This window comes from Oryzias melastigma, linkage group LG14 (assembly GCF_002922805.2).
Source record: "Oryzias melastigma strain HK-1 linkage group LG14, ASM292280v2, whole genome shotgun sequence".
NCBI lineage: Eukaryota > Metazoa > Chordata > Actinopteri > Beloniformes > Adrianichthyidae > Oryzias > Oryzias melastigma.
The window spans coordinates 23,798,085-23,820,838 of NC_050525.1; the positions used below are offsets into that span (position 1 = coordinate 23,798,085).

General features: G+C 39.7%; 1 protein-coding gene across 5 annotated transcripts; it reads right to left on the minus strand.

The window, feature by feature from the left end:
• Positions 1 to 5,414: 5,414 nt before the first annotated feature.
• Positions 5,415 to 22,286, minus strand: LOC112139927 (core histone macro-H2A.1). 5 transcript variants are annotated; one of them, XM_024262814.1, is made up of 9 exons: positions 22,147 to 22,286; positions 19,649 to 19,852; positions 18,699 to 18,805; positions 18,428 to 18,619; positions 17,826 to 17,933; positions 13,683 to 13,773; positions 10,699 to 10,788; positions 8,272 to 8,446; positions 5,415 to 6,828 (listed from the first exon to the last, which is right to left on the minus strand). In XM_024262814.1, the coding sequence occupies exons 2-9, from the start codon at positions 19,818 to 19,820 to the stop codon at positions 6,663 to 6,665; spliced, it is 1,101 nt and encodes a 366-aa protein (XP_024118582.1). In that variant the 5' UTR covers positions 19,821 to 19,852; positions 22,147 to 22,286; the 3' UTR covers positions 5,415 to 6,662. The 5 variants fall into 5 exon arrangements, with proteins under 5 accessions (XP_024118582.1, XP_024118556.1, XP_024118564.1 ...); XM_024262788.1 differs by lacking the exon at positions 13,683 to 13,773 and adding an exon at positions 14,870 to 14,969; XM_024262796.2 differs by lacking the exons at positions 13,683 to 13,773; positions 22,147 to 22,286 and adding exons at positions 14,870 to 14,969; positions 21,700 to 21,828.
• Between the last annotated feature and the right edge of the window lie 468 nt (positions 22,287 to 22,754).

Consider the following 22,754-nt stretch of genomic DNA (forward strand, 5'->3'; position numbering starts at 1 on the left):
TCTACTGATGTCACACAATTTTGCCATTTTGGGACCAGACACGTTAGTAAGCTGTGATTGGCCCAAAAATCTGTCAATCAAACGCCTTGGAGGTTTGAGGCGGGGCCAGAGGGTACCACATGCTCTTATAGAGGCATCTAATTGGCCAGTTTATCACAAGAAAAACTTGCAATAAAGAAAATATAATATAAATATGATTAAATTTTCAGATTCAGGCTACATTTTTTTCTATTTTCTATTTTCATTTAAAATGTTGGTAAAGTTGTTTTTATTCTTAACCAAAGCTCAATTATAAGCTACCAAAAAAAAAAGTATCCCGAGATAAAAACTTTACATAAAAAATAGAATAAATGCCTTTAGTGACTCTTTAGAAAAAACTTATTTTATAAAAATTGGTTTTACAGACTAACTTCTTGGCATTCCAAAAAAGTTCACCTCTCTTTTGCAATGTGTTCGAGCTAAAAGTTGATTTTAAATAGTTAGGCACAAAATTTCAGTTAAAAAAATGGTACTAAACTATAACTTTAATTCAAATCTTGGCAATATTAAAGCTGAAAAATGTATCTTTGGAACATTATCTCAAAGCATCAAGTTAACATCTTTTGTGTTCTGTCATCATGGCAACCATCATACAAGAGAGGTTACAGGGAAAACCGTTCTCCCAGAGGTTTTTAAAGTGTAAATTTTTTTTGAAATATTTGAACTTATCAAATTTCATGAATCCCCTTAAAAAGCAATCAGTGATCAAAGAGGCCTGAAGATTTTATCAGCAAATTTCTGCTCAAAATTGAACCGTAGAGGATTTATCTCCGGCTTCACTTAAACAATAATAATAATCATGATAATAATAATAAACCATATATTTTTTAATAATAAATGTATATAGCTAATCGCAAAGTCTGCTTCACAGTAAAATACAGAGTAAAACACAGAATATAAAAACAAAATGTTGAAAAAGCAGTTGTAAAAATACGTTTTTAGCCGCTTTTTAAAAGAGAACACTAAGTTCTGAGGCTGAGAGGAAGGGAGTTCCAGAGGGATGAAGCCACTGCTGCAAAACCTCTGTCACCTTTTGTTAAAACATCACCACTTCCTTACTGCTTGGGAGGTTTATTTGGGATATTTTAAAGAGAAAAAACAAAATACAGATTGAGAGTGTTTGTCCAAAAAAAAAAAATGAACTCTTTAATTTGAGGAAACTAAGGCAACTTAGTGGACACTGATAAACCATCAGGTAATGATTGAATCGGGAATTTTTTTTAAGTTTCTTAAATGTATGTTAAATTTTAAGGATCCATATTGAAGCCGAGCGGTGGTGCTGTCGTCAGCCATGCAGCCACACTTTTGCCTTTTTCTTATAAATACAACGAAGAGTGAGGCAGGTCTCTGATGACCAGCTCCTTGCCCCTCATCTCCTCTCCTCCTTGATCTTTCCACTTTGTTTGCTTAACTTTATTTTCTGTTTTTTCTCCCCCCTCCCTCTGTAATTTTTTCGTGCAAAGCATAAAATTTCATCTGCGCGGGCTCTGGGAAAGGCAGCCCTCGGATTGGCCCTTGCCCGTACAGATGCTTTGAATTTGCAGGGCTTTTCTGTCTGCCAGGAGAAGCACGGAGAGATGGAGAGATGGAAGGAGAAGAGATGGGAGGGGTCGTAGGAGGGGGCCAAACCTGCATGTATTTCCTGGGGATTAGGCTCTAGATGGGCGCCCTCCGAGGAGGTCTTAGGTCCTGGCCTCCCTTGATGGCTGGGAAACTGACCCCCGTCTGACTCCCCTGTCCTCTCTGTCCCCTGTCGGTATTTCTGCCCCAGAACAGAACCAGGACCCGGGCTCGGCCCAACATCCAATACATACATTTTAAGTTTTGCAGGAATAATAAAACCGTTTTTCCAGATTTCTTATATAACTGGTATTATTATTCCAAACATCACTCAGTTCTTGAAATCATCTGCTGAAATTCAGGTTTATTCAGGTGGACTACCAGTATACTTAAGGGAGGCAGTATACTTGAAGTTTACTTTTTTTATACTAAAATGTTCTAATTTACTCTAAAGAATTAAATTAGTATACTTCCAGAAGTACACATCTATCATCCACACCACACTAATTATACTTATACTCAAGTATACTTGATAAAATAAACGTCAAGTGTTCTTGTTTTTATAATATCTAATTTAAAATGTTTCAAGTTAGTTCGAAGAAGTGTTTACAGTAGTTAGTAGGCCTATGCTTCCTGCACATACATGGTCTATAGTGTACACGCTATAGTCCTATTTAAACTCAAATATGAACACAGCAAAGTAAAAAAAAAAAAATGCCTCTTAATAAATTGTATAGTTTTACTATTTTTGCTTTTTAATAATTAGTCTAGAGCTTGCATCCACCCACTAAATGCTCCATCTAGACCTACGTGTTACAACGGCCACTGCATTGGTGTCAGAAGTGGGATAGCTGTCAGTAAGACGCAATGATGGAGCAGATAGTTAGTGATATTGAGTGACCCGCCCTGGAGAACAACTTGCTTCAGAAACACCTGTGACAAGGCACAAGACAAAAAGCCTCAATGCATCACCAACCAGATGGTACCAGTGCTCCCCTCCCAACTTATTAGGTGACTCAAGAAGAACCCTCAATGGGTGTTCTAAGTCCTCCAGTTGCAGAGCAGAGGAGCAACGTTACTCGAACCCCTGCAAAGCTACCAAGATTTAACGGTCTGACTCCTCGAGTCGTACCTTGTCCAAGTGGATTTGGCAGCCTTGCATGATGAATGGAACAGCAGGAAGACGGCTATTCACCTGGCCCTTGCTCTGGAGGGTCCATCACTTCATGTCCTAGTAGATTTATATACCAAAGAACTCAAGCCATTACTGCTGCCCTTAACAGACGGTTTGGACAGCGAGTCTCCAGTGAACAAAGCAGAGAGCAGCGGATCAACAGGCGGTGGTATAGTGGAGAGAGTCTTGGAGCTTATGCCACTGACATTCAGCTACACATACATCATGGATAGGCTTTCTTCTCAAATGCTGCCAGGGAAGAGCTAAGTCTTCATGCATTTCTGCGGGGTCCGACGCCTGAACCTCTGTGCCGTCATGTGGGTCTCTCGTTTCCCATCACTCTGAGAGCCAAATTTTGTCTGCTGGATCAGCTGAGAGATCCTCCACTGGTTAGGGCTGCTGACCAAGAGTTGGAGGACTTTGTGCAGAAAGGGGTCAACCAGGCTCAAGCTGTTGGAACCACATGGCGCAGGATGACTCCCAATCGCTGCCACCACTGTGGAGAACCAGGGTATTTTGCCAGAGACTGCCCAGCACCCAGCCACCGATCTAGACCCCAGATGTCTCCAAGAAAATCCAGCAGGGTGAGGCAGTAAGGGGGTCCTCACCCCAAACAACAACACCCCTTGGAACCAACTCCCAGTAGGCCCTTGTCCCACTACTGAAACTGGCAACCGCTACGTCCTTGTGGCCATGGACTATTAAATGGCCAGAGGCGTGTGCAGTTCATGTTCACCTGGTTTGGAGTTCCTGAGAAGCAACATAGCGATCGAGGCTGTTCAGTGAAGTGTGCCGGCGCATAGGGATTAAAAAGACCAGGGCCACACCTCTTGATCCCCAGAGTGACGGGTTGGTGGAGCGGTTTAACCGCACGTTGGCCACTCATCTTGCAATCCTTACCAGCTGTCACCAGAGAGACTGTGACTAGCAATTGCCCTTTGTGTTATGGGCTTACCATACTGCTGTTCAGGAGTCCAGTTAGTGCACCCCGGCAGCCCTAATGTTTGGAAGGGAACTACGAACACTGGTGGATCTGGTGTTTGGGTCTCCACCTGAACCAGAGATTGTGGGTAGCCCCAAAATGGATTATTTGCGGTGGCTGAGAGGGCGGCTTGATGAGGTGCATCAAGTGTCAAAAGAGACTCTACTACAGGAAGCTGGAGCTCGTCAGGAGCGGGCATATGATTCCAGGGCACATGGCCCGCCTCTTGCAATTGGGGACCAATTTTGGGTGTACTGTCCAGTGAGGAAACGGGGGCTTTCCCCCAAGTTTACACATCACTGGCAAGGACCTGGGGAGATCATGGCCCAGATCTCTGATGTGGTGTTCCAAGTCATTGTGCATTGTGGGAGTTAGGTATGTTCTGCTGGTGTTGAACCATGAGTTGTTTACATGCAAGACTTTGCAGTGTTGTCCAATGATGTGTGTGCTGTTGAATATTAAGCTGGCCTATTAAAGTGGACATTGGACTCTTCCATTTCATTGTGCCTCTTGAATGAAGCACAGGTCAGCTCATCCTTCTGCCCGCTTTAAAAGTTTAGATCTTAGACCCTAGCACCTCACTAATCTGTAGCATAGTTGAGTTCTGCTCCATCTAGATCTATGCTGCCGCTACAATATATTTTTATTTTCTAAAACTTTGTTTCAGCACTGATTGATGGGGAAAAAAACCCTTTTATTAAAAGCTCAGTCATTTGTGGAGAATATTTTTATTAAAACATTTCCCAGGCTTAATTATTAATAAAAAAGTGAGAGATTAACTTCAAGTTTCCTGGTTCCCCCACATTTTTATTCACAAACTTAACTTCTTTCAAAAATTAAAACCAAATTTTTGTTCTTTAGCCATAAAAAACTCTCCACTCTCTTTGGTTCTCTTCCCCTTGGAGATGTTAGCAGGTTAGTTCTCTTGTGAAACAAAACTCCTGAAGATGGTTGAGCTCAAACTGGACTGAATAGCATTAACGTCCCCCAGGTAAGAAGCTACACATTAACTCTACGACAAAACCTATTTATGTTTGACCGGAGTAGTTTGTAAAAGCTTGTTTCTTGTTTCATTTTTCTGGAAAAAAAGTCACAAAAATAGTAAATTTAACATTTAAATATTTAAATGAACAAAACTATCAAATGCATTTTTGCAAATCTATATTCCAAGGCACATTTTTTTTTATTTTAATTCTAATCAAACAGGCTGTTGTTTCCCTCTCCAAGTAAATGCCAGTATACAACTCTGTTTTGCTTTTGATTGAAGATATTTACAGTAAATCTGTCACATTTTTTTAAGTGACATATACTGTACTTGTACTTAACCACAAATCATTTTCTCCGTAGAAGTCTGGGTGTGCAAGTGTTTAATATCTTTATTTTTTGAAGACAAACCCCCAGGAAATATAAGTATTGTATGTATACTTGTATACCTGTTATATGTGTCACTCTGTGCCCTAATGAGTCAAATAGTTTATGAATTTCAGACCTCAAAAACACTGGTTGAGGTGATATTAACAATTTAAATACACAATACTTAATTTAAGTCTAATTTCAGTGAATCAGAAAGACTTAAATTAAATTAAGAAAATTTACAATCCCCTAAAATCATCTTTCATTTCTGAAACAATCAAAAAATTTCATAACAGAACACAGAACTAGATTTTTAAAGGTATTTTATTACCGGAGTGTGTACAGAGCTTTTCTTCTTTAGAATCAATTGTACTAGATCTTTAGAAAGCATTTTTATATATATATTTATATATTTTCTTTTGTTATAAGAAAGTCAATCTTTTTAAAAGTCCAAATGAAGAAGAGCAGTCAGATTCCTCAATACACATGTCCTTCATTTCCAATTCAAATCCAACCCAAATCGGCCAATGAGGAGGTCTGATTCTGTGCAGAAAAGATGGCTGCCAATCCAAGGTGTGGTCTCAGGGCGCCCCCTGCTGGTGGATGACTGCAGGAGCAAACCAAAAGAGGCAGCAGAGAGCCTCCATTTCCAGCAACAATGAGTACGTTACATGCATGGCTAAAAATAATAATAATAATAAAAAAAAAAGACTAAAACACAAAACACTTTCTTTTTTTCTTCTTCTTCCAAATCCTTTACCATTTAGAATCACTGTGAAAATTAAAACAGAAAAGTACAAACTCCGAGTTACGGTCCAATATTTTACCAGTACCATTTCACAAATACTCCATTTATATAAACACCAATTAGAACACACAACAGGAACCACTGATGCTCTGCAAAAACCTCCAGCCCATAAATAGATTTATTTGTGCTGCAAACACCCAAAAAATTACTTTTTTTTAAATATTATTTGTGGGAATCTGAAGTCTTTGCAGTGCACCCATATAATGTTGTGCCCCTAAGAACAAAGGCAAAACACACAACACAAATATTCATTCTACTGTTCTGTTTTCAAGTCACCTACACGAGTTCAAACTTTTCTTCCTGCTTTACCGTTTCATAATACATTACAACAACAGGTGTTATAGAACTGATACCAACAGAAAATTGGATGATTAATCCAATGTGTTGAATTTAAAAGAAATAGACCAGACTTTTTTTTTTAATTCTACCTTTAAATGTTTTAACCCGTATTTATCAGACTTTTCTGAAAGTCTTGTAACTGAGGTGTTGCTGTAAATGAAAACATGCCTGATGAACTGTTGTGTGTAATCCCATGATGAACACACGTCTACATTGAAACACTAGATTTGTGACATAAAGGAAGAAGACAAATATAATGCAAAAAACAAGTTCCCGGCCTTTAAAACTCTTCTCTTTTCTTCATATGAAACAATTCACCAGTAAACACCGTCATCTCTCCTTACAGGGGTAAAAAATAGAAATTAAAAAGGCTGAGGATAAAGGGGGAGAAGAGAATACTCCGTGCTTTAGCTGGTCTCCAGCTTGGCCATTTCCTGCACGTAGATGCCGATGCTCTCGCTGTCGAACAACACAAAGTAGACGGTCTTGATGGAGGAAGACATGGTGGCCACAAAGTAGCTGGAGATGGCCTTCAGGATCAGCTGGGCCGCCGTCTGCTTCGGGAACCCATTCCTGACGAAACACGTAAAACTCTCTGATGATATCAGTCACTTCATGTTTACACTTTGATTGATTGGAGGTGGCTCCAACTACAACTATTTATTCAGATAAAGCCTTAGTCGTATGGAGGGGTGAGCTGTACGTGTGCTGTGGGTTTTTGGGCTGTCCGAGGAGGATCGTACACAGAAGCTAACATACGTGTGTCTCATGCTACATTCACACCGGTCATTCACACTCTAAAAGCATGTTTAACACATGGTGTTCATGCTGGACAAGCAGGGAGGGGCTTCTCCTTTTTTTTTTTCTTCATTGTTTACAATCACATGTCCACCACCTACAGTTGGTGCAAAATGCCAAAATGGTGCCAATCTTGGGAATCTTGAACCAGTTTGTTTTTTCTTTTATTTCACAGCTCTATTCCGATATGTGGAAGACTTGAGTTACTTCCAGTGTATGGGTTTAGACCGGCAAAGCTGACAGAGGCATTTTATGTCAATAATAAAAAGGTAACCTTACCAGTTATAATGAAAAAATGTTTACAATATTAATTTTTGAAATGTCTTACCTAACTGTATATGTTTTCTTCTCGTAGATCGATCCCAAATCCAAATGAAAAATGTATTATATCCAACAATATTGGAGATTCTATCGAAAATATCAACCTGTCATTTGAGCAAATATTCTCACGGTTGCTATTGTGCCTGATGTCCTTTGCATGCGTTTTAATTGCATCCAAGGTTAAGTTTAGTTATTTTAAGGGGTATTTGTTGTTTCACTTGGTCTTTTAGGGGATAATTGTAAAAACAGGAATAGTTTGGCACAGTGAGTATTTTTTGTGCAGGTATTAAGCCACGTACTTTCAGCTTTCAAAATAAGAGCAGTCAAGAAAAATGTTCAGCATTGGCTGTAGGTCACATGTGTCAAAGTCAAGGCCTGGGGGCCGGATCCGGCCCGTCGTGTAATTATATCCGGCCCTCCAGATCATTTCACTTCATTGTTATTAATGGTTCAATGTTATCTTGCACTCACCGTATTTTCCACACTATAAGTCACAGGTTTTTAGGGGTGCGACTTACACATATCATGAATTAGAAGAATAAAAACCGTAATTATCTTAATAATCAAACAAGTAGAATTCAATGAACTACTTGTGACCTTCGTCTAAGTTTGACCAGGCTGTCAGAGAGAAATGATCCACGATTCGTTTAATATCATCCATAGGAATTTGGGGAAGCAGCCGTGCAAACAATTCCAAAGTAAATTTTAAATTTGTTTCCAATTTTGCGGTAAAAGAGAGATTTAAGTTGATAGGTTGGGAGAATCAGTAGTTTGGTTCCTGCTCTGCTCTCTATATCAAAGTGTCTTTGGGTAAGACCCTGACCTCCACGTTGCCCTGGTGGCCTGGTTGGTGCCGGTCACAGTCTGTGTGTGAGCGTGTGAATGAACTTTCTCTACCTTCCACTGCCGATAGAGGGAAAGGCCACAGACTTCAGCTTCTTCTCATCCGCCAGAGCCAGGCAGTTCTTCACCGTCTTCTCCAGCATCTCCTCACACTTGTCGGAGCCCCAGCCCGGACTGTTGCAGTGGATGACGTATTTAGCAGGAAGTCCGAAGCCAGCAGTTAAAGTAGCTGAAGACAGAAAAGGACAATTTCCCCCAGAGGAGATGAAGGCATCAACACCACCACCATAAAATATCAATGATCTGAAAGGAACACAATAAAAGAAATCTGGAGAAAATTCTGGAGTAACATCAGCTCAGTTAACTCCATCTCAGACGATTTCTGCACAGCCTTTTCTTGCTTTGGCAAACCCGAACATCTGTTCCTTCTCTCCAACACCACTGCTGTTCCAAAGAAACCAGAGTCCAACACCAGACCACACACTGCCGTCACATGAAGGCGACATCAGGGTTACTGAGTCCATTCACCTCTTAACAACCTTAATGCTGAAGTTCCAACCAGAAACACAAGATTCTCTTTACCTCTAGACAACTAAAATCATATCCAGAAGAAACATTTATGGAGACGGCCGCTCATTGATGAAGAAACCTCATCTACAGTTTTTACAGGAAGATGCTGGATATTTTCTGGAGAGCTGCGGCTCATGCTTAAACACTGATGAAGAAAGCTGGTTCTAAAAGACGAAAAGGCGACAATAAATAATGGATTCTAGAAGAAAAAAGTTTTCTTCTGTAAAACATACATTTGAAGATACAAATCACTGAGCCAGAGTTAATAAGTATTTCTTTATTCAACTACCGTTGGATCAGCAGCTGATGAAAACCCAAGGGTTAAAAAAGCTCAGGTTGGTGTTGCAGCAGCTGACATGCTGACATGGGCTCGAGTCTTCCTGTCCCGTCACAATTCTGATGCATCCACTTGCGGATAAATAGATCCAACAACATATTAATTTTCCTCCTCTGAGCTGACATCTGGCTCATAGTTGTACAACTGCATAATTTGATTTTGCTCAATGTATTTATTTTTTTTTAACATGGAACAGAAAAATAAACTCTTTTCAGAGGTGAGAAAAGACAAGCAAGAGCAGTCTATTCTCTGGAGTTAAGCCTTCCAGCAGTAAAGAGTCTACGCAGCCAAACCTAATGACTGCTGGGAGAGTTTACAGGCAGAGGCGATTTCCAGCTGGAGCTTGAAGGACGAAGAAACTGCTCAGAGCTGGAGAGCCGTTCCTTCTGCCTGTGTGGTCTGCCTGTGAGGAAGGCTCCTCCTCATCATCATTATGGCTTTCACAAAGCCTGTAAAGCTCCAATTGTGTCATGTTTTGGTTGGATGTGTCTGTGATGGTGTCCGTGCATGATCAACTATCGGGTTTGTTTTTGTTGACCAAACATTACACAACAGTTGTGTCATAAGAAGCAAACCACAACATCCACACAAATCTGTTGGTTCGAGCTTCTCCTTATGTGTTAAGAATTCTAATGTTTCGTTCTTTCTTCAACATCAAACAATCAAGAAGGTGAAACTTTAACTATTGATTTAAAAAATGCTTCCTACATCTAAAATAAGCCTAAAATAACTAAAACTTCATATTAAAAATATATAAATACTCTTCAATGTTTTCAAATGTTACAATTAGTCAAAGGTAAATATTTTTAACAGCTGAAAAAAAAATGTATTTGATAATATGTGAAAATAGGAGTTAGAAAATATATCTTAAGACATCTTCAGGTCATTACTCTGGAATGGCTGATCCAGTTCCCAGCATCCCCTCAAAGCTCTGCTGCGTGATCTTCATACGGCTCCAAGAGAGCCACTATAAAAGCTCGCGCCTGTGCTTTATGTTGAAGTGCCAGAACTGAATGTCTTTGATCTCTTTCAGGACTAAATGTGTTCAGTATTTCTGTTGGCTTTTAAGAAAGACTGCGTCTGTCCGTGAGTGCAGAATCTGCCTTTCATGTCCAACAGAACTGGACTTAGCGTGGTGTAAAAGCAGATAGAGCACTGAAGCAATCATCTGCATTCATGTTAGAACGCCTTAAATTAATTTAAAGAGAAATCATCATTTTAACTTGAAAGCAAAACTGGAAAGTCCTAATTTTTGACTTTACAGACTCAGTTTCCAAATATATATATATATTTCTATTTATTTAAATATTCTATTGTGGGAAAGAAGGATGCCAATTGTTTTATGCTTGAAATTACTCTAGAAATTGTAAATAGACTCTATGAAGTGTTTTATAGGATTTATAGGCTGTCAGGGGTCGTTTCAGGACAGCTTCATTTTACTTTTTACACAAACACTAATACAAAGACTGAGCTAAAAATAGTAAAAATCTGCTTCTGAATAATTTATTTGAAGAGGAGCTATCTTAGTTTTTAATTTAACTCCTCTGACATCCCTAAACTCTCAGTGCACTTACCACCAGCCACCTCCAGAGGGCCGTTTTTCTTCTTCAGCTCTTGCACAGCCTCTGTGAACTCCTTGCCTCCCTTCTTCTCCAGAGCAGAGCCTGTGAGAGCAGAAACAATGTGAACTCAGCACAACACAGCAACAACACCAACTGCAGATGAAAAAGCAGGAGCTGACAGTCATGCAGACGAGAGAGCAGGCAGACGGACGGACGAGCTGAAGCTCAGCACTGCTGTCAATCATTTCACATGGAAAACCTTCCCCTTATTTAAGAGACTCTCAGGTTTAAGGAATTCATTCAATTACTTAAAAACTGATATTATTTCAATTAGAATAAAAAAAAAATCAGTTTATGAAAAGATAAAGGAGAGTATTTTTTATTGTTTAGCTGCCGGTAAATTCAGTTTTTTAAGTAAAGCTACAAGACGAGGAAATATGACTTCCTCCAATTGGTCTCGGTATGTTTTTTTCCCTCCAAAATGCAATGGGAAGCACTAAAAAAGCTCCTTTAAACTCAACTAAAAACAGTGAAATTATTTACCAACTGCAATATTTTTGTGTAAAAATCTCTCCAATTTGAACCAAATCCTTTTTGGAAACTTTTACGCTAACCTTCATGAAACAAAACACAGGAAATGTACCACATGATGCCAACATGTCAGTGTGGTGGAACAAACCCTCCAGCAGCAGCAGCAGCATACTGAAAGAATTTAAAATTAAATCTGTAGATACATCAACTATGTAACCTGTACCTGCCTTGTGATGTTTAAAACATACAGTCATGATGACGTTTGTTCAGGCGCTACCTGGGTCTAAAACTAAAGTGTTTGAAAATGAAATTGAAAAGACTTGAAACTTAGCAAATGACTTGGTCGAGTTCATTTGACCAGAATCACTGAGGAACTCAATTTTCTTCTAGTTTAGAGAGCTAGATTTTAACTGCCAGTGATTCTGAGGCAATTGAAGTCCAAGCATCACACGCTAATGCTATCCTGTCGGCTTTCACAGCTGCTGTCAGGACTTCAGCTTTGTCTCAGTATATAGCGCTGGGTGGACCATATCGGTGAAGAAACGACAGGATGGGATGCTCTAGTATATATGGAGCAACGTTCGGAAGCCCTCATTCTCCACGATAGAATACGGTCTCAAGTCCTTCGCTATAAAAGCTCTGATTGACTTTGTCGTTCACTTAGCCTATTCCGACGAACAAGAAGTTTCTTTAGGATATCCAATTATTATAATTATTATTGTTGGCTGTTGGAAGTGTGCACAGCAAGACTTGTGAAGTTGCACCCAAACGGTTTCTACCGTCTTCCTCCTCCGGATGGAAGCATAAGATGTGATTTTGCCAATTTGTTGTGTTCCCCGCATATTTAGTTTTTGTCAGACAGAACAGAACTTGCACACCGCACAACTTTTATCCATGTGGGCGTTGAGACGATCTGCAAGGTCAGCCATGTTTGTGTACTCTTTAAAAAAATGTCAGTGAAAAAAAAAACATGCATTTAGTTCTGCTTGTTACTTCTACTTTAAATTATATTAATTTTTAAATCGTTGAGGATTTAAAATTCATTAAAACAATTCTGAATCGTTCATGGATGGTAATCGATACATATAGTAATCAATTATTTTCTTCACCCCAACAGAAAAGCATCAAAGTGATCGTAATCTAAAGCCTCGTTTTCTCTGAGTGGTCCGGTCCAGTCCGATATTTTGAGCGTTTCCATCATAAAATGGACCCATTGAACAGTACCGAACCATAGTTCTCGAGGGCCCCCATCTGTTGTAGATCCATAGTAAAATGGAACGGGACAGATGGGGCGGAGTCACTTGTAGCCACCTGCTGATAGGCAGAAAGTGATGACGACTTTAAGATAGTATTTCCAGTGTTTTCCTCTTTAAGGCGGTATTCTTCTTAACCACCTCCAATCTTCTTTCAAACAACATTAAATTCCTGTTATAAAGAATGTACAAAAAGTAAAGCGAGAAAAAGACAAGCTGCTGGACGACCTCCATTGTTGCTTTTCTAGTCGTCGCACGACAATGACACGCTAGCGGTCTACACCACGCATGTGCCATGAAAACAAATCCCTCAGTGGAAGCGAGGTCTAACTGAGTGGAAACGCTCACCAGAATTAACTGGACCGTCCTGCATCGTTCCTTACCGGACCACTCAGTGGAAACAAAGCTTTAGATCAGGGGTGTCCAAAGTCAGTCCTCGAGGGCCGGCCTCCTGCTGGTTTTCCAGGTGTGTTTTGACCAATCAGGAGCTTCATGGCAGGTTGGTTGGAAAACATGTAGGACCTCGAGGACCGACCCCAGCTTTAGATTTTACCTTCACTGCAAAACCTACAAACACTGAAATCAGTTTGGATATTTGGAAACCTCTGTGGCTTTGTCCAAATAAAATATTTATCCTGTTGGTTGACCATTTTCTCTGTTGAATCCCAATTTTTATTTCCCAGCTGCAGCATTGAACAGTCTTGGCAGGTAATCGCAAAGGATCAAACATCAAATCTGTTGCAGAGATAGAATAAATGTGTGCAGGAGTGTGCAAAGGTTGCTCTGATTCACATACATGGTTTCAACTTATGTAGGCAAAAATGTTTTTAAGTAATATTTATTTCTGAACATGTAAATCCAGCTTGTTTAGGTGCAGATCAGGAGCAGGTACAGCATCCGGTCTGGTTTGTCTGCCTGTCTAACGAGCAGTAGATTCTCAGACTTGACATAAATAATAAAACAGCCCTCCAGCATGTTTCAAGTCTCAGCAACTCCATTTTCTCAGGGAGATCTCGTCAATCATCTCTGTGCCAACTTTTAATAAAGTTCCAGAGTTTGCAGAGTTAGATTTATTCCTGAATGTAACTCATAATCGGGAGTGAAGTGCTGCTGCTGTGGCATTTGTCCGCAGACTGCAGCACCGACTGTGTGGATGCGCAGACGAGGAGCAGACAGGCAGCTGCAGTCTCCGCGGAGACGGTGGTTCTTTACCTACTTCACCACCTGTATAGAGGGAGGAGTTGGTCGGGTGAATGACAGCATCGCTCTCCACGATGGAGATGTCGGCTTGGACAACTTGCAACTACAGACGACAACGACAAACAACAGGCAACAACATGGTGGTGAGACACAGCGAATGAACAGGAGCAGTACATGAGACTACGTAGTAGGAAGAGAAGGAGGTGAGAAGGTCACAGAAGACAAGGATGAGGCAATGGAAGGTGGAGATTTAGGAATTAGGAAGCAAGACTGGTCAGATTTATACTTTAAGACAATTATTTTCTTCTTTTCTATAGAAATAAACACACAATAGTCGTATATGACAGCCATCGTCGTGCTTCCTAAACCTAATGATTCTGTTCCAGGTGACAGACCGATCCACCAGGCTGCCCTCAGTTACACAGTCGTTTTCCTGAAATCTCTGAGGGAGGTTTCTGGCATCGCAGCAGTCGGGCAGACAGCTGAAAGGACGGAAACCTGAAAAGAACCGCCGAGCGTCTGCACACGAGAAGCCGAGTCGCTGCTTCAAAGAGCTTTGATGAGATCCTTGAAAGTTTCCATTCGTGTTCTTTCTTCTCAGAGGAACAAGACTTAGTTTTGAATTTTTTTTTCTTTTTATTGATTGGTTACTTTCTGCTCTTCGTCTCAAACAAGAAAAAGAGAGTTCAGTCAGTTTATGTCAGATGAAATCAAAGAGGCCCATTTTTTCCCCACTGTGAGGATTTTTTGTGCTATTAGGCAGCCATTGAGAAGAGTCAGGCGCACAACATCTTCATTTAGGCCGTTTGTTTAGCATGTTCAAAGGAAGATGTGAACTGATGCGTCTCTACACAAAGTTCTATTCAATTTCACCACTTTAAAATAAAATAAATATTTGTGGACTAGTAAAAAATAGAGCATAAATGACTGTATAATGAGCTTAAAGTAGTTTTTTCTTTGATTTCCTCCACTAAAACTAACCTTGAAACCTATTTATCACACAGTAATGTGCTTCAACAGAACAGCAGTAAAGCTGAATTGCTTAGATTCAATCTAACTTTAAAGTAAATGCTCTAAAAGTGTCAGACTATCACCGTGTGATTTAGTCGCTCTGCTCCAGTTCAGCCGCAACGTTCAAGGATTTCACGTCAAAGCTGCACTGAGGCCGGGGAGGTGGGTGGAGGGGCTGGGGAGCTCACCTAGGTCGTCTTTAAGCTCAAGTTCAGCGTTGGTGGGGTTGATGACCCCCTCCACGTCAAAGCCAGCTAAGTTACTGACCTCGCTGTGGATGAGGTTGAGCTGTAAAAGGAGGAGGGGGGAGCAGGCATGCAGAGGAGGAAATGCAGCAAAAAAGGAAGCAGAGCCATTAAAACCTGATTCTCTGTGGATTAGAGGGATACCTTGAGCTTCTGGATCAGTCTTTGAGCAGAGTCGGAAAAGAAAACAACTCGCATATTTGGTGCAACTCAAAGCTCTGTGTGGATGATCATAAACTGTTTACCTGCTTCATGTTACACCTTAAGAAGAAGAAAATCTTTTCAGTGTAGAATAAAATAAAATAAAATAAAAGGTATTTGTTCAGCTGACAACTGTAATGCAATAATCATCAGATAATTATGTGTAGAGCTCAGTTATAATGCCTTGTATCGGCATCAGTTCACCTGATGATGCCCAACAACGAAGCAGTATTTGACCATACTGATCACCAGACATTAGGAATAGTCTGAGGTTCCCATTTAAACTTTAATTAAATAAATAAATAGTAAATAACTAAACTTCATAAGTAGGGCTGTGGATCATTACTTAGGTGGTGATCCGATTTATTTTAAGAATGTAGCTCAACGATTAAGACATTAAACCACGTTTCTAACTTATTAATTAAATGTGTTTATTTCGATAAGTGCAGAATTTCACAAAAGTGAGAACATCCCTTATTTTTTCACCCCTTATCTTTCATGGGACAACACTACAGAAACTCATTTTTGGCACAATGACAAGTAGTCAGTGTCAATCTTGCATAGCACTGTAAATTCATTTTTCATTCAAAATAAATCATAATAGGCATTAAAAGCCAAACCACTGGCAACAAATGTGAGGAGTGTATTCACTTTAGTGAGATATGGTATATATTTTTACTGAATGTATGAAAAATGACATATATATGTATTAAAGCACCACTATTTACGCTTTATTTAAAATGGGAGTTTAGAATTAACAAAACTGATTAAAAACAAAGATTTAGATGGATAGAAATGGTGTTTGCCACTTTAAACAAGATTTTTTTGTCAACCATCTGGTCAAGTTGAGCAGTAACATAAACATGTTTAACAAAAACATAACTTTTGTTTTTGATCATTTTATAACAAACCTAAAAATGTTCACCACAGTTTTTCCATCCTCAAAATTTTGCAACAGTTTACATTCTAAAGCGTTGCATGTTTGTTCAAAATAGGTCTAAAGAGCTGCTTTTCTCCGCTCCAGAATCAGTTTTTTTCAGGACTTACGTCAGTGAACAGAACTTCAATCTTATTTTTTAACCGGAAAAAAAAGAATTGATAGTCTCACTTTGAAAATGAGAAGCTTCACCAACACTTTATTTTGAAGACTTTTTTTTACTTCCTGTGGCAATAGCAGTCTGTATTTGATCTATTTTAGTTTATAAACTGAAAATCCCACATTGTTCTGCATTTAGGAGCAATAAATACACTGTTCCTAAGTTGTATTTTTTACGACACTCAACTATATTTATAAGATCACAAATCAGCAATCTTGGACGTTGTGAATATTCATTCTTAAATATTTACAGATTGCTATTTATGAGAGTGAGGTAATTTAACCTCCTTTTCTGAACGGGATGGTCCACTTAAGAAGTGAAATGATGAAAGCATTTACAGCTAGAATTTCGTCTGGTTTTGTCTTACGCTGAACTGGAGTAAAAATGTTGCAGATCCTCCAATCCACAATTTCAAAATCTAGTGGAAATTTGCCAGAAGTCTTAGCGAAAAAGATTGTCAAATATAGACCATAATGCGATGCATTTAAATGATCTGTCATTTGAAAAAAATTATGTACATTGATTTTTTTTAAATAAATCTTTTCTTCATCAAAACTTGTAAATAGTATTTGTAAAATGTTTTATTTTGATCCGTTTTTTTACCTGGGGAAATAGGTAACGTCAAATTTGGCTTTAAAAAAATAAAATGGTGAGCATGTGTCCAATGGCAGGACACAACAGATTTAGGTTAATTATGTCAGGACACACTGAAGGCTAAAGATGTGAACCATCCCTAGTTGTCAATCGTCATTAACAGTTGGATTGACGTTTGAAAAGCTCCAAATTTCCCATAAACTTATAAAAAATAAAAAAGTCAAGGTATCCCTCTAAAATTTGAAGTCAGTGAGCATCTCACTGTTTAAAATTCATTACAGAGAATTCAGAATTCACAAGCTAGCATCATTCTGGCCTTAAGAGAGACTGAAGTACAAGAGGAAGTGAAGATAGAAAATAGCATGAAACTAAAACGATTCTGAGCATTCTGAGAGAAGAAGGCCCTTAACTTAGAGTAACATCAGTTCTGTCCTCTTTGTTAGTAAAACAAAGTCATCAGACTGTGATGCATCTGCTGCTGCAGAAACATTCAAACATTAAGCGATTTTCCTAATACAGACATTCAGCTCTGCTGATGCTGCTAAATGAAACCAAATCGCTTTCAGGTCATGTGTGGTTAATAAATTCAGCCTTAAAAGTGTTTGTTTTGCATTTTGTGCAGCTTCTGTTGCTGCGTTTCATATCTAATCAAGTTGATCAGTTTTATGATGCAGAAAAAGGCATCTTTAAAATAGCATTGAATACATGCCCACAACAAAGGCGTATAAAATGACACCAAACTATTGATTTTCCAGATTGTTCAAATGCAGCTTATGAGCTTCAGCAGGTCTGAAAGTAGAAACTCACTCAGGATTGTAAAGATACATCAGATCTTAAAAATGAATCATCTAAGATAAAATGTAATTTTAGCCCAATACTCCGTCATAACTTACCTTACCAACATAAGAATAAATGCTTTCATTTGTCGTCTATAATGTTTTTTTCATAAAAATTTCACTTTACTGTAGATGCTTCTGTGGCTACATGATTAGCAGAGGAAAACTGACCTTCTGGCCCAGAAAAAGGCTCTTGGTTGAAAGCACAGTGAAGTTGTCAGCTGGAGATCCCTCTGTGGTGCTGTCTGCTGACGCTGCTTTGCTCACCTCAGCCTGTCTCTGGAAAAAAAAAACAGACATTTTTCAGCAAAGGGCACTCTTTAGTGTTCAAAACCCAAGCTAACTATGCCAACATCATCCACGCTTTATTTTCTAATTCTTGAGCTTCAAATCGGATGTTGGGTTTATGGAGGAGCTGCAGAGAAGTGTGCTGGCAGATAGGATTCAAACCTTAGGCTCTGAATGGCTTTAGGAGTGTTTTCATCCTGATAAACAACCACAGATAATTGGGTTTGGCCCAACAACAGACTGAAGCAGAAATGCAAAACAGATGCTGTTTACAAAACAGGAGACGCAGTTCAAGCCTTTAATGGTTATAGAGTTTGAGCAGATCTCTAAGAGGAATGTAGAAGAATTCATTAACAAGCCAAAGTAGTACAGGCTATTCAAGAGTTAAACTCACCCACATTTGTTTATTCATAGCAAACACTTCCTGATTTCTGTAGAGCTTCCTAAACTGATCCCAGAGTCTGTCCGTTACCAGGGTAACCCACCTTAGCCTTGCCTCCAGCTTTTTTCCTGCTCATTTTCTTAGCTGCCGGTTTCTTGGCGGTCTTGAGTTTCTTCTCAGGCGCAGGTGAGACCGGACTCTCCAGTTTGCCCTTTGCTCCTCTCTTCTTAGCCAGCAGCTCCGGGTGGATGTTAGGCAGGACTCCACCTGCTGCAATGGTAACACCTTTGAGCAACTGGGACAAAACACAAGGTTTAAAGTTGTGTTGAAGACAGGCAGTCCACCTGAAAAGCTCAAGAGTCATGACAGCCAACCTGGTTGAGCTCCTCGTCGTTGGCAATGGCCAGCAGGATGTGTCGAGGAGTGACGCGACCCTTTTTGTTGTCTCTCGCTGCGTTCCCAGCCAGCTCCAGGATCTCAGCTGCAGAAAAACAAAGATAAAACATCAGTTATGGTGATAGTGATTTATTAATTACAGACACTTTTTTAATTGTAGTAATCTAATTTTTAATCTATAATTATTGCTGTGTTTTCAAACATAAAACATCACCCCTGTTGCCCCCGTCTTAGATAGGCTGCGTCTGAATTCCTATACTACTCAGTGCGTCCACCCTTTTGTAGTTCTGTCCAAATCTACATTTCCAAAATTGAGTGTGGTATAAATAAATGTTTTCTTTGTAATATTTTTATTTTTAAATGACTGTAAACCAATGACACACTTAAACCTCAATTGAGTGGTACAGTCCGGTCTGGTCCGGTTTAGAATGGACAGGCCAAATCAGGTGAGCGTTTCCACTTAAAGTTGGACTGTCACAGTGCATGCGGAGTGAAGCTAACAACTAAAACAATGGAGGTTATCCAGCAGCTCACTTTTTCCCACTTGGTTTTTGGTACTTTGAATACAAAGCATTTAATGTTGTTTGAGAGAAGATGGCGGCCGGCGAAGAGGAATACAGCCATGAATACAGCCGTTTTAATTTGTCGTACAGACCTTTCGCCAATCAACAGGTTTCAATAAGAGCTCCGCCCTCCATTCCACTTTCCAAAAATATTATGGTTCGGTCCGGCTTTTACAATGGAAACACTCAAAATACTGGACTGAACTGGACTACAAAGCGGAAAGAAATCACAAAATGTTGATCATTCTCTAAATGTTTCTCAGATTCATCCAGATTTTGTGTCAGGTGCACAAAATGTACTTCTATTTATGCTAAACTGAGTATGCGTTCTAGTTGATTTCTGTGATCCAAGTAGAAACTCTCACCTGTGAGGTATTCCAGGACAGCTGCCAGGTAAACCGGCGCTCCGACTCCAATGCGATATTTAGGAAGTCCCCTCTTGATGTAGCGCAACATGCGCCCCACCGGGAAAATGACCCCGGCCTTGACGGACCGTGACGTCTTGGTCGACTTCTTCTTTCCCCCTCGGCTGGACATGATGCTGCGACTGCTCTAAGCGGTGTCAGGATCTGCAGGAAAACATCCATCACATCTCAATCTCAGAAGCATCACCGACCTCAGTTCTTGGTCTGTTTTTGTTGGGTTTTTTTTCTTTTTATGAAGAGTTTGATAAGTTGAATTAAATATGTTAATGCATTAAGTCCACACATCTTCATGAATGAGAAGGAGCAGTAGGAAGAAGGAAATTCTTACTTAATCGCTGCCTCTATAGAAAACTTCAATGGAGAGACACGATAATTCTAGGACAGTAAAAGCTCAAGTTTTTCCTTTAAAAATATTTTCTTAAAAGTTATTTTAAACAACTTTTCAGACTTTTCTGTGGGGAATACCAAACTTTACCCCCCTCACCCTAATAAAATGATATATATTTTGCTGCTTTAAAGAAGTGAACTTTTAAAATAATTTTTCCTCCTGTGATTTTACCCTTCTGAAGTAAAAACAAATAAATTCCAAAAAAAATTAAATAAAAAAATGTCACAGAAAATAAGAGTAATTTCCAGAAATCAAAATAATAATAATAATAAAAAAAATAAGAAAACAAGCAAAGGCAGGGATTATGGGACACCACCAACTGAATGATTACATTTTTAATTTTCAACTAGAAATTATTAGGCATTGTAATATTTTCCTACAGAAGATTCTTGTTGAAAGCTCTTGGCTGCTACTGCAAAGCATTTTGCCAAAGTTCAGGCAAAACATCCGTCTGCTTTCCCTTTTCTTCAAAACTCAAACGTCATCATCCAATCAGTGACGTTCCATAATACCAAAACTTTCTGGTTTCTTATTTTGTATCATTTTTGATTTTGATTTCTTTTTTTTTTCCAAAATGTATTGTTATTTTAGGTTTTGGTTTCTTTAATTTTGCTTTGATTTTAAAATGTAATGTGTTTTAGTTGTCTATGAGGTCTTTAATATGTTTTTTTTTTTTTTTTGCATTTTTGAGTGATTAGTACTTCAGGGCCACCGTACTTAACCCTGTCTATAAACAGATGTTTCTGTCCATTTCTTTTCTTCTCAAACCCTACAACTAAATCACTCCAGCAAAGTCTGATTCTGTTGCTGAGTCTGAGCCACTTGTGGCTAATAATATTAATATTTTCTAAAAGACAATATAAGCTTTATAGTTGTTGATTTTCTTTTCTTTTAAACTAACTACTACAATTGCTGCATTGAGATGATCACATGGAAGTCTTATTTTGAAAGGAAGCCATGTGAAGCTGTCAAAACCGCTTCATATTTAGGAATTTTGACCAAAAAAATAGTTTATTGATAATTGTTATCATAGTAACACTAACATAGGCTAAGTACAAAGCAGTGTCTTGTGTTTCTAAAGGGTAAAGTGAGACTTTGTGTCTCCAGCTGGGTTGTGGTTGATGAAAAATCAACCTGAATGGTTTTCCTCTCAGTTACTGACTCAGTACAGGTGATTTAATCTTTTTAATCTTTTGTTCATTTCTATAGGCCATTATAAAAACAGTTTGGCTTTAGTGGGATGATAAAAGCTGCATTTCATAATGTCATTTATAGGTCATTTTGCTTTGTTTCATGTCTAATGACAGTTTTCCCCCTTAAAATGAGTGTATCAGCAAACATAATTAATTTATGAGCTCAGCATTAATCAGTGATCCATAAGTAAACCCAAACATTCGGATAAACTCGGTCATAAAGTGCATTTTTATACACCAGGACATGTCTGTTCATGTTAAATCACCGTTTCCACAGCAGACAGTCGCCAATTAGCTGTAGTCCGCGGTGATCAATCGCTCACAGGCCACGCATTCCCCGCACAAACGCCACGCCACATTAAACGCGGTGTCAGCCGTGGTCGTTAGGACCTTATTAACCGGATAAATACCCGCTCGTTCCCGGTGGGTTTAAATATCTGCGGTATTCCTCGCCTCCAGCCAGGTGCATGTTGTTTTCTTCTCCGCGACGCGGCATCCCCGGTTTTTACGACATTACGATTTCCGTCAGTTGGGTTTTCCTGCCGCGCGCGCGCTCAAACATATCTTTATTTACAAAGACAGAATTTAACACTGTGAATTGTCACGGTTCGTGCTGTCGGCGCGTTTTCACGAGTAAGCAGCCCCGGCGGCGGCGGCAGCTGCCCGTTCCTCCTTCCCTCCCCTTCCTGCCTGCCTGTCAGCTCCAGTAACCGTCTCCGCTCTCGGCCTCCATGTCAGAAAGACACGAAATGGCAACGTTAACGATTCCGCTCACCACACCGGTGTCGACTCGACCCGCGACGGCAGCTAAATGTCAGACCGAGAACGGAGTCGGGCGAACGCGGCGGGTTACTTACAAAATAGGCGTCAGAGCTGGAAAAGCCCCCAAACTGCAGCCGTCCTTCGGTAACGAGCCTGGGCAGTGTCCCCGACTCCCACAATCCACAGCGTGGAGCGAGCCAGCGCTGCCCGCGGAGCGCGGACGGAGAGCAAAGAGCAAAGCTGCTGAATGTGAATCTGCTGCTACTGAGGTGATGCTTAACCCTTCACGCGCGCACAGCCTCGCGCCGACACGCGCCTAAAACACCAGTTCATGACCCGAGATGTTAAACCCACTGCCGGAATGGCGCAATTAAATAAACATGGGTCAGAATATTAAAATGTGTGGCTGAAACTTTGACGTAAAGACCCAATCCAGTAAAAATCGCGTTTTAGTATCTTATTGTGTCATTTTCCTCACAAAATGTAGCTTAAAATGGCAATTGTGAATCAGGAGCTGACGAAAAAAATGCCAGGATAAATACTGTAGCAGTGACGTAGGTACTACAAAAGGCGGGCCACAAGCTCACTGCTCAATGGACATGTCAACCCCTCCCCTTTTTCCCATAGGAAGTACCCGCTGGTTCCAAGAAGGTCAAAATCCCATAGACTTCTATTGAGTAATTACTAAAAAGACAGTTAGTAA

Bases quoted from the DNA above. Each gene is read 5' to 3' on its own strand.
- LOC112139927 (XM_024262788.1), bottom strand. From the start codon at position 19,820: ATGTCCAGCCGAGGGGGAAAGAAGAAGTCGACCAAGACGTCACGGTCC. The intron at 18,806-19,648 runs GTGAGAGTTTCT...GTTTTTCTGCAG, and splicing joins TGTCCTGGAATACCTCACAG to CTGAGATCCTGGAGCTGGCT. The intron at 10,789-14,869 runs GTGAGCTCCCCA...CTGCTCTCACAG, and splicing joins TGAGCTTAAAGACGACCTAG to GCTCTGCTCTGGAGAAGAAG.